This window comes from Abramis brama, assembly GCF_963993115.1.
Source record: "Abramis brama genome assembly, chromosome: 22".
In the NCBI taxonomy this organism is placed as follows: Eukaryota; Metazoa; Chordata; class Actinopteri; order Cypriniformes; family Leuciscidae; genus Abramis; species Abramis brama.
Genome location: NC_139984.1, coordinates 15,263,721 through 15,276,043, shown reverse-complemented (window position 1 = coordinate 15,276,043; position 12,323 = coordinate 15,263,721). Strand labels below are relative to the sequence as shown.

General features: G+C 37.7%; 1 protein-coding gene across 2 annotated transcripts in view; it reads left to right on the top strand.

Moving 5' to 3' along the window:
- Positions 1-12,323, top strand: part of dnmt3bb.1 (DNA (cytosine-5-)-methyltransferase 3 beta, duplicate b.1) — a 51,427-nt gene that overhangs the window by 9,532 nt on the left and 29,572 nt on the right. For both annotated transcript variants that reach the window (XM_084098823.1, XM_084098822.1), the window contains exon 2: positions 7,419-7,517. In XM_084098823.1, coding sequence (XP_083954949.1) covers positions 7,458-7,517 — 60 coding nt within the window. In that variant the 5' untranslated portion in view covers positions 7,419-7,457. The remainder of the gene's footprint in view (positions 1-7,418; positions 7,518-12,323) is intronic.

Below are 12,323 nucleotides of genomic sequence, written 5' to 3'. Positions count from 1 at the left end.
GAGTTAGTAGTAGTTTAAAGGATTAGTTCAATTTAAAATGAAAATTAGCCCATGATATACTCACCCTCAAGCCATCCTAGGTGTATAGGACTTTCTTCTTTCAGACGAATACAATCGGAGTGATATAAAAAAATATCCTGGCTCTTCCAAGTTTTATAATGTCAGTGGATTGCAACCAAGAGATTGAAGCTCAAAAACGTGCATCCATCGTTAAATGAACTCCAAACAGCCTTATGAAGCAAAACAATGAGTTTGTGTAAGAAATTCTTTAACACGTTACAATATTTAACACGTTACAAAGTGAAATTCTAGCTGAAAAATGATGTGTACTGACGTCTTTCCGCAGCTGAAACAACATTCCTTCTGATGTTCATTTATGTTTATTTGATGCTGTAAATTAACTAGATGGAAGAAATGATCGGTTCACGAGCAGCTTTACCTGAGGCGCTACAGCGATCTGTTACGACACATTAATGAGCCACAAAATGGTATTTATTGTTTAAATTTCTTAAAAAAAAGATTTTTTTTTGAAAGATGAGACTTTGTTTCATATCAAAAGTAACCTGGTCTGTCCTGTCTGCCAGCACGTTGTCTGTGTCCTCTTTGCTCCACGATGTATTTTTCACGGCGTGAGAGCAGCATGGCTTGTCGGACATAGTAACAGTAACTAAAGGGGGCGGGTCTTTGCGAACGGTCAATTCTCACGTTTTTTTTCTTTCAAAACATTAAGTTTAGATCTCTGCACTCTTAGAAAAGTCCATAAAAATTGCGGCCAATGTACTTTCTTTTTTATGGGTAATCTGTGTTTGTTCTTGTTTTGAGTGGGTATAAGTTGCTTTCGCTTTGTTTCCATGGTTATTCATTGATTTACACCTTCATTGATTAATGACTTTCATGTCATTAATTAGTTTCTGTGTATTTAATCCCTGTATTTTGTTTAGTTCACTTGTCCGTTATCTTCACATTATACTGGTTGTTCTGTTCGTGTTAGGGATGTCCCGATACCACTTTTTGCAGAACGAGTCCGATACCAATACTTTGATTTTTGGTACTCGCCGATACCGTAACCGATACCTGAATTTTCACTGCATTTGTAATTTTTAAATGTATTAGTAGATAAACCAAAAGAATATACATCATATTAGTTGGCTTAATTTGTTCATCAAATATATATTTCTTTCAGTTATTTTCATGCTTAATTAAGCCTGCTAAAATGCATTGTATGAGCTTCTGTTACTTTCACTGTTCATTCTATTGCTCTATCATATTTTATCTTTCATTTAATAGCACAGCACATATTTAGAGCAGGGCTCAGTGCTGAGGATCAGGTCAGCGGTTCAAATGTTTGTCAAAACCAGTGAAATATCAATTATTGAATCCAATTTTGATACTACAACAAAAACTACCAGCCTAATTAATGTGAATTTAAAACAAGTAAGCAGTCAGTAACAAAATAAGAACAAACAATCGAATTACAAATAGGACAAATAAATACAATAGAACAAAGAAAGGCTACAAATGAAATAAACAGTGTTTTTAGAGTTTTTCAGGTAGATAAAATTTGAATAAAGTAATCAAATGTGGAAAAAAATCATATTCATTACTGTATAAATTATATATAGATGGATATTTCTGTAAAGTTGAAAAGGGTAGCCTATTTAGTCAAGAGCAGTTAGTATTTATTTGTCCCTTGTTTGATTAACATTAAAACACAGAAGCAGGTTTATCAAACTGCTGCCCCTTTAAGACCGAACGCACGGACCGCATTTGAACATGGCTACATCCGACTGAACAAACTTTCCACTTATGTCTGTTTAAAGGGATGTGCTCGACCAGCTCGCGCGTCTGTGCCGTTGCGCACTTAATCCACTGCGCGTTTTTCTCTTATCAGCTCGCGCACCACAGCTATGTTACTATACACACGCACCTTGTACGAACCCTGTGAAATGAGCCCAAACTGCCGACATTATACTTTTCTATGCCTCAGTTCACCTCCACAAAGCACTCGCGGCGGCCAGTTTCGTTTTGCAAAATGTACGTGGTATTGGTGCGTGGTATCAGCGAATTTTTATGAGTACGAGTACGAGTATATGAGGACAGTATCGACATCCCTAGTTCGTGTCTTACTAAATCTAAGTATCTAACAAGTATCTTACTAATTATAAGTATCTTACAATTCTCAAAGCCCTCCCTCCCCCAAAAGATATGATATTTCCTCCAGTATTTTTGCTATAACTATGACAAAGCTGCTTGTTTTTAATCTTTTTTTTTTTTTAAGAAGAAACTGGGAAACAATAGGTATTGAGGGGAAAAAAAGTCTAAATTTTATGTTATTGTTTTAGATTCATTTAGTTAACTTATTAACTAACTAATTTATTAACTAATTAATTTTATTAATAATTATATAATAATATGAATATTTTAATTCATCCTTTGGCCCCCGTGGAAGTTTGCTGAGGCCCCCTAGTGGGCCCCGGGCCCACCGGTTGAGAACCGCTGATCTAACGTCAGAGAAGACGTTCCTGAGAAATCTGTCTGTTCCATGTTGGCCAGCAAAGCCATTCCTAAATAATCTGCCGTCGCCGTGGATTTATGGGCCTTCGTCAGTGACTCATCCCTCCACACTCTTTGATCCGTCGGGCTTCCTTCTTTTCTCTGGCTTCACCTCAGTCCTCGGGCACACCGGCTATGCCTCAGTCCTCCGGCACCCTGGCTTCGTCTCGGCTGCTCGTCCCCATGGCTCTGCCTTGGTCTCCTGGACATTCTGTGTCGGCTCTTCGGCTCTGCATGGGTCTCCACCGCCTGCAGCTCTGCCTCAGTCGGTAGTCCTCCTGGTTTCTACTGTGGGCATTTGTCCTGGTTGTCCTGCTGGGGGTTCCTCCCTGGCTCCTATAGCATTCAGCTCCTCCCTGGTCCTTGTGGCAATCTCTCTTGCTTGCTTTGCGTCCCCCACCGAAGCCCTCCCGCTCTTCTCTGTTGGGCTCATTTGTTTATTATTGTTGTCAATGAAGCGCAAGGACATGCATTGTTGATGGGGGGGATATGTTACGGGTAATGGACTACTTGCACAACTACTTCCGCGTTCTAGTTAGTACATATCGGGAGTTTCTGGTTAGAGTGTTCAGCGCACCTACATACATGAGAATGCAGATTATCACTATGTTTTATGGCTGCCAGTTGATTAAAACAATGAATAATGATCTCTGTTTTAATTATCTTGAGCCTGCTGAAATGTTCCTATACATATATTTTATTTCCAACTGTGCATTCTGAATAATAAATAGGCTAAATATTAGGGATGCACGATATTGCATTTTGGCCGATATTCGATATGCCGATATTTTCAAACTAATTTTGTCCGATGCCGATACCGATATATACACATTTTCCCCCTGGTATATTTACACTTTCATTTTACTGAAGAGAAATTCAAGTCCTCCTGTACTACCTTTACCATATTACACTCATGTGTTGTAGATAAGGCAATACACAAGACAAACAAAACAACATTTGATTCTACCATAAATGTATAATTTTACAAATGTGGACAGACATTCACCCCTGAAAAATAGGTAAATTATTTCACTTGGAGAATAAATGATATGCCAGTGCCACATTTTATTTTTAAGTTCAGACTTCAAACTTCAGTCCTTAGGAGTAAAATAAATAAAAATAAATTTTCAAATAAAAAATTTACATCTTCTCCTAATTGAACAGGTCTACCAAATGCTCCCCTGTTTTCGGTGCTGATGCGGTGGTGACCCGTTCATGTAACATGTAAGGGTGGCGCTGCCAATAAAGCAACTAAAAGCTGTCACAAAGAAGCGCAAAAGTAATTATTATGAATATGTCAAATATAGCAAGGAGACATTTTAATTGTTTATTAATAAACAAGTGTTTTCTGTGTCGGCTGCAAAGATGAAGTTGACTGACTCGCGATCTTCGGAGTAGGCTAGTGAACCCGCCAGAGAGAAATGCACATTTCGGATTACATAGTTTTCTTTCGTTTTGAATTGTTCTGTTTAAAAATATGATTTCAAACGTTCTGTAGATAATATATATATTTCTTCTCAGGTCTGTGAGGCAAGTAGGCTATGCTGAGTTTCGTTTCATTTATGCCTCTTTCAGAGCGCTCACGTCCGTAACCGAGAACTGTCACTGTTTTTCCTCATAAATGCGAACACGAAAAATAAAATAAAATGAATATTTTATGCTCTGTGGAGAGCATAGTAGCTTGGAGAGCTTACATTAGTAAGCTACAGGACATCGTCTTTCAAAACATGACCTGCACGAAAGAGAAAAAAAATTACTGCATCATTGTACCCAGCACTTCTGAAAATGCACTTGCGAATGCGTCTCTGTCCCCAGCACATTTCAAACCAAACCGGCTCATGCTCGAAATGCCTCCACATGTTGGAAGTTTTAGTTGCTGGCACTCATGCTGGCACTCATGATTCACGGTCGTCACGTGCACATAGGAAACACGCCACCCTATCGGCAAGGCTCATCGGCAGAAATATTCATATCGGCCGATGCCGATGATGGTCATTTAAAGCTTATATCGGCCGATACCGATGTTGTGCCGATATCATCGTGCATCCCTACTAAATATATTTATCCACTAAGCTGCAGCAGTCCTATATGCTCGTCTTCTCATTAACAGTTTTTTTCTCTTTCTGACGTTTCATAACTGTTGGGTTTACATTTTTAAATGAAATTGATTATTAAAAGGATTGCTTGTGTGCGCTGGTGTTTATTCCAGTCTTTTAAAATAGTTGAATGAATGAATGCTTGTGAGGTGCCTGTAACGATGTTAAATAGGCTAGGCTATTTAATCAATAACGTACACAGCGTAGAGGAGAATGACAGTCAACTACTTTGAATATTATAGCATTTTTAGCATAAACATGTAAATAGTGAAAAGATTGACATTGAAAAATGACACAGAATGATTAAAATATTTCATCCAAATAAATAAATGTTCGTTGTTCGTACTGATGTTATTCATCTGTTCTCATACACTTCAGCGTCGCGGTCACTAGTTCAGACGAACACTGACACCCTGTGGTGAAATAATGGTGTATTTTTAACAGCCGCTGCTTTCTCAGATCGGCTTGGGTTGAATTAAAACTTCATGTTCCGATAAGTTTGGAAAATTCTGCACACAGTAAACATCAGAATATACCTTATCCTGTCAATAAAAATTGCCAAAGTTTTAAATCTTATTGCGGACACTCATTTTAGGTAGAGTTTGTTCAACTCATTGACCACAGTACATTGAAAGTAAACATAACCGGAAATAAGTAAGACATACCATTTCCAAACGGAAGTGCGCCACGAAGCTCAGTGCAAGTGGTCCATTGTGTTTGTTCCTGTTTTGTGTGGGTTTTAGGCTACGTTTACACAAGGCCGGTTATTTTCATAAACGGACATTTCACCCTCTCCGTTTTCAGAAAAGTGTTCGTTTACACAAACCCGTGTATATGCCGTCAAGAGCATGCCAAACCTGTAGGTGGCAGTGTAACGAGAAGCTCAAGCCCATGTTAGCCAATCAGAATCCCGAAAATATAGGTCGCACCTTTGACGCAGTGCAAGTTCTGTCGCATACTGTGACGTCGACTGCCTAAAACTCAGTTTACATGCAAACGTGCAAACAGAGTTTTCCAAAATCTCCACTCTGGCCGGAGTTTTTAGAAAGAATTGTTTTCAGAGGCGAATTCTCCGTTTGCGTGTAAACGAGGGGCAAATGTCTCAGTTTTTCAAAATAACCATGTACGTGTGAACGGGGCCTTAGTTAAGTTTCATTGCTTTCAGTTTGTTTCCATGGTTATTCATAGATTTACACCTGATGTTCATTTTGTTAATTAGTTTCTATGTATTTAAGCCCTGTGTTTTGTTCAGTTCCTTTGTCCATTATCTTCAAATTATAGCGGTTGTTCTGTTCGTGTCTTACTTAGTCTAAGTATCCTCAGAGTTTTGTTTTTGGCATAATTTATGTTAAATAAAAGCTACTGCCAGAGATAAGATCGAGTTGTTTTATTTCATTATTTTCAACAGCATGTGTCACTATCTTTATATGAAATTGAATTATCTGTATTGATTATTTTATCTGTATTTTGAATTACGCATTACATTGTGTTTTATGGTTAAAAGAAATGTCCGTACATTTAACGGATAATGTTTACAAATTGCTTAAATGCGAAATTCGAATTAGCGGCAATTTGGCGCGAATATTGCTTGAATGGTGGGTCCATTATTCTTCTTAATGAAAAACACAACAACAAAACAGTACCATGACAAACTCGGTTATATTAAACAAAACTTTTATTAACAAAACGAATAAGCACGGCATACACCATGCTGATAAATGAAATCTGAGTCCTGTTGCTGATCTGTGCTGCGACTCTTGTTCGGCACAAACTGAATTGAGCAAATGCGTTCAGTTTTTAATCGTAGTGTCTGTTCTCTAACGACGGCAGGGAGCGGTGCCGCAATGGGAAAGTGATGTAATCGTGTGTGGCTGAACCCCATAACATCGACTATTGCGGCAAGCCTAGTTTACGTGGAACACATTGCTTCAAAAATATTGATTTACTTTACCCAGTAAAACTGTTCAAATCTGTATCAGAAAAGCTTAGTGTGATACACAGTAGCATTCAGCTAGACAAAACTGACAGTCAGTGAATTAAATGTTTTGAGCGAGTTACTACATTTTGCAAACATGCAACAAAGTTGTGATGTCCCATACTGTAAAACAGTTATGACAGTTGCACTTAGAGTTAAGACAGTTTCATTAAATGAGCCAAAGGGATTGAGAAAAACTGAAAAACTGTTCACTGCTCTGTTCCATACAACAAAATGAGGGTGAGAGTAATCAAATAATGACAGAATTTGCATGTTTGGTGAACCATTTCTTTAATATAGTGGCCTTAATTATCTTATTAAGGTGAAATGTAACATCAAACGATTTTTGTCTTGACTTACCTAGACAGTCATTACATATTATTACCTGAAACAAACATCAGAAACTGGAGGTAAAACCTTATCATAACTGCAACATATTGCTGAGTAGATACAGATCAATACTGTTAGCTTTCTGAAGAATCTACTGTATCATTGATTGTGTAATGATTTTTTAGAATGATGAAGTCATTATTATTTGACCCACTTTTCTATTCCTGGTTCTTGAAGGAAGTTTGAGTGCTTGTTTCCTAAGGGCAAATATGACAACATGTTTAGCTGAGACAGAGGTCAATGTTTAGTTAAAGACTAAACAAATATCCATTCATCTTTTCTCAGAGGAGCATGCATTTGCTAGTGCATGCTTATGTTTTTCAATATTTGAGTCATATTGGGTTAATTTTTTTCTGTTTTGCCTCTTTTTTATCATTTATTCAAGTCTGTTTCTTTTTTGACAGGATAAAGAGGAAGAAATAAAAAAGACGACAGAAGTAGTGATGCCATCCAATAAGTACTCCTCCGCTATAATGGCGGAAAGTGACAAGATGACTGCCACGGTAAGATGGAAGAAGAGTGTTGGGAGAGCAGTTAGGATATGTCATGATTTACCCACACTTTACTCACTTTTCTTCTTCTGGGGAACACAAAAGGAGAAATTTTGAAGAACGTTTTCACATTACAGATCACATGCGTTCCTGTTGAAATGACTGGAAATGTGAAAATTCACAACAAAAGTTAAATGTTGCCGCACCTTAGTGCCGTTTATTCCGGCATAATGCGATAGCTTTGACCGTTATTTGCTGAAAATCCAACATCCACCCTAGTTCCAATGATATCTTCATCACTTAAATTATATCAGCCTTACTTTCACTTCAAAAACCACTCATCTGTTTGACACTTTTCTCACCTAGATTGGATTGGTGTGGGTGTCCCATTCATCTCTGGTGTTTTGGGTTCAAAATGAGGCCAAACGTGCAGTGGAATTTAGGGGATTAGAGAAACGGGAGAGAGAGGAAAAATGAAAGTATCTGGTTCTGAGAACGGAAGAGCTGCTCTAGCAGGTTTGTTATGACAGCTCTAATCAACTTTGCCCTGAATTTTGATATTCTAACGGATTTTTCTACATATTCTTTACGACTGTAAATGAGGCAAGACCGCTTACTTTCTTCTGGTCCTGCACTCCATAGAGTGCAAATAGAGAGAGAGATAAAGTGAGAGAGAGCAGGCTCTTTGAACGCTGCACCTGGCTGAGGAAGTGCTCTGAATCCCATAGACCAGCTGCTTGGCCAGGGAGGAGAGAGGAGCACACTGGCCATTCAGACGCCCAAGAGCATGTGCCATCTCATTTTGAGCACAACTGAAACTAGTCTGTTCCAACAAATCTGTTCTATGAGACGTCTTAAATGGTTCTGACCTCCTTGTACTCTGTTGCAGCATGTCAGTGTTCTGAACATCATTAGCCTATTTCTTTTTAACTTAAAGGAATGTTTGGGGTTAAATACAGGTTAAAGCTATTGACACCATTTGTCACAGGCTGTCGGTTACCACAGAAAACAATTTCATCAGTTTTTTTCAAACAGAGATCATGATTCTTCCGCGAACAGAAAACTGTACAAAATAGCATGTCATTTACTAGAGGTTCTGACAAAATGTTATTTAAAATGTTTAATTAAAATGAATGAATTGGCTTCTTTTTTTTTCTTTTTTTTTAAAGGGTTTGAATGAATGATTTATGAATGAGTAATGACTTAAATGACTTACTCATAAATACTTCACTTCTTTCATTACTGGATGAATCAGCGAACAAATTTCTTGATTGAATGACTCAATGACAAATACATTTTTAACAGTCACTTGCCACCACCTGGTTGTAACAATGTAATGATACAATCATTATTTGAAGTGCCAAGTGATTTACTCTATTTTGATCGCTTCCGTTGACATTAGTGTTTATATCTGAATTATAAACTTTTATCCCAGTACTTATGTGATAATATGAATATTTGTAAAAGAAATAACGATACTGTGTGGTTGTAAAGACTGGTTTTGAAGCTGTTTCATACCTATACATGATAACTGCTTTCTCTTGGGTCAGTGGTAGCTCCGACGCAGATTTGAATATTCCGGTATGATTTTATTAAAGGTTTTATAGACAGGCGAATGGTTGTTATTTAGGAATAAGATCGCTTGGTTGTTTGAATGGAGATTTCGATCTTTTAACGATTAATCGTTCAGCTCTACACGATACCAATTTATTTTTTCCGGAATTTTCCTAAATGTGAACATAAAGAGATCCTGGAACACTCTCCGTTTACAGTGCAGTCTATAAGCCAACAGTTTTTAAGATACCTCCTCAGTTTGGTTAGTTTCAAAGGATATTCGTTTGCTTTAAAGTTTATTTGGAACAATCATGTAAGGCCAAAATTCTTGAACAAAAAATTATTTTTGGTGCTCCATCTAAAAGAATGTGGCCACAACAAATCAAAATCTAAAATAAATTATTTATGATAAAATGAACAGACAAAATATTTCCAATTAGTCTGGACTTTGTGCTGGTCAAAGAAAACAGTGAAAAAAAAAACATATTTCTATAAATAAAAAACATTGGTTACATTGTATTTTTAATAATTCAAGAATTTCCATTTCGCAAAGCAGTGCATCATGACAGAAACTGAGTGATTCAATTGTTAAACATCAAATACTTCACATAGTGTGCACATACTTCAATTAAATGGAGCGCAACAGAAAGGAAGCACAGTATTCTTTGTTAAGGCTAATTCATACTGCACAGAGAGACGTCGACCAACATCTAACCTCCTCTTCTACATTCTAAGCCCGACAACTAAAAATCAATGAAATAAACGAAAACAAGTGCCGACCAACGCCAACAGGAAGTAACGTACTTATCAGAAAAAAACCCTACGAAAGGTCTGTTGCTGTTACAGTGTAAATTTTCCTTCATCAAATGTATAATTTTTACATTTATTTTTGGCATTTTTCCACTTTATTTGGATAGCACAGTATAAAGCCAACAGAAAGCAATGTGGGGTGGTGGGGGTGATTGGAAGGGACCACAAGCTGGGAGTCACTTGGGTAAATGTAGACAAGAATGTGAACAAGAACTTCATTTATTTTTTTAATTACCATTTATATCCTAGCTTATATGTTTTACTCCATTTTTGCACATACTGTGTGTACATTGTAGAAATGTACATATTTGATCACCAAAATGATCTTATTAAATGTTTTTTCCTGTGACAAAAAATGTCTTTATGCCTTAAAATAGCTTGAATCTAACAATATAACACCCTTGCTTCATTTAGTAAATGCGGAGTAATGAATTTGCAAATTATCCCCGCCTCCTCTCACAGCAACTCAAAGATCCACTCAACTTTACTGTAGTAAACACTTTTTAGCCTTTTGCTTGACTACGTTATCAAACAGCTAATAATGTGTTGCTAATGTTACACAAACCATGATCATGTTCGCCATCTCAGTCAGACAGCTGCCTGCCAAAAAATCTGCTTCCTTAGAAACGCTTTGAACAACTCAGAATGTCAGTGGAGATTGGAGAAAGACTTATAGTTCATCATAACATCATAATATACATCATATACATTCACCCGCTACATTGCTAAATGTACCTGATTTAGTTAATGATATGCTAAAGCCCGCCCCCATTTTGACTTGACTGGTTACAAGGTAGTTTGTGACATTGGAGAACATGCAATGATTTTGCACATGGTTTGTCTTAAAGCATATTAAAAACTTGAGTGGGACTTTAATTGCTTAAAAATAGAAATTATCGACAGATAAATTGATTGTCAAAATCAAGTCATTAATTGTAGCCTTAGTGTTTTGCATTTAAAGGGATATCCATCCATCCATCCATCCATCCATCCAAACTGCCTATCCTCTGTAGGCTCAGCATCTCAGGCCTAAATTTCAGGATTAGTTAATCTAAAAAAAAATTTCTTATATGACAACTCTCGGATAGATTGGCATGGTTATGGATATGGCAGTGTTAATGTATTTGGTCTTGGCAGAATTATCTGCTACACTGCTGCTGCAGAGGAAGTACAGAGACATGCTACTGTGAGCATGTAAGACATGCTGCTGCTGCATACATAACAAACATAGAATAACCCCTGTAGCAGATCTATACAGGTGGAGCTGGGGAAGGTGGGGTTGACCAGTAGATGGCGGCAGAAGGAGCACTTATTGACTTAGCCATTTCCACTCCCATATGGGAAAAAGTAGGAAGTCACAAAGTCTAATGAAAAACAAAAAAAAATTCTTCAAATTGTGACTGAATTATAGCCTAGAAATCTAGACGCACCCTAGCGGCAGCAAAATTTATTTTGCAGCCAGTGTAGTCTACCAACTCTCCGTTGACTTTCGAGCTGGAAAAACCAAACTCTAGTCAGGCCAATCAAATCGTGTATAGAGTCGGTGGGTGGACTTAACATAATGACGGCAGAGTTGTGACGGTTCTGCGTATATTCCCTGCTACTTGAAAACAAAGAATGGCGGCTGCTGCTGGCGAACAGCGGTCTTTCGAATCGGCTTTGGCCGCGACTCTGGAGGACTTGGAGTTAAGCTGTTCTTTGAGAAAAGAGCAAAGAACAGCACTGAAGTCATTCTTAAAAAAGGAAGATGTGTTCGTAGTTTTGGCAAAAGTTTAATCTATCAACTAGCTCCGCTGGTGGGAAAACGCTCTGGTTGGTTGTAGCGCTATCCTATTGCGTGCAGAGGGAATTTGAAAGACAACCGTTTATCCCGCCCCTCGGATTGAGCCGTGCCAATGGTGAGTTGCCAGACCTAACATCTTGATGTAGGTCTGGCTTGCCAGGCTAACTGAATTACACAGAAAGCAAGTAAAGAACGCTCCCTTTATAATCACTGAAGCTTTTGGTCAATTGATCAGTTTCATCAGAAGAACAATGGTACATTTCATAAGAGTAGAATATTTAAATTTTCCCGATAAAATGTGTTTTTTCATGGTACTGTTCTTAATAAAAGTAATAAATTAAAGGTATAGCGGAGGATTTTTTACTTCCGGGTGGATCACCTATACTATTGGTCCTTCTAATTGTCAATCATTCTGGTGAATCAATCAAACTTATTCAAAAAGTGGAGAGGGCGGGTCTTATCTAAAATTCGGAAAGATCCTCCACTATACCTTTAACTTTATAATTAAAAATCCTCCCAGCACTACTGAATCAGGTGCTGGTGCCACCATCTGTAGAACTTAGTGGCGCCGATGCTACTGCTCATAAAATGTTAGTCTGGAGTCCTGCTATCCTTTTAAGGCTGAATACTCAGTAGTTTGTGTTGTCATTTTGAGTTTCACTCGTGGATTA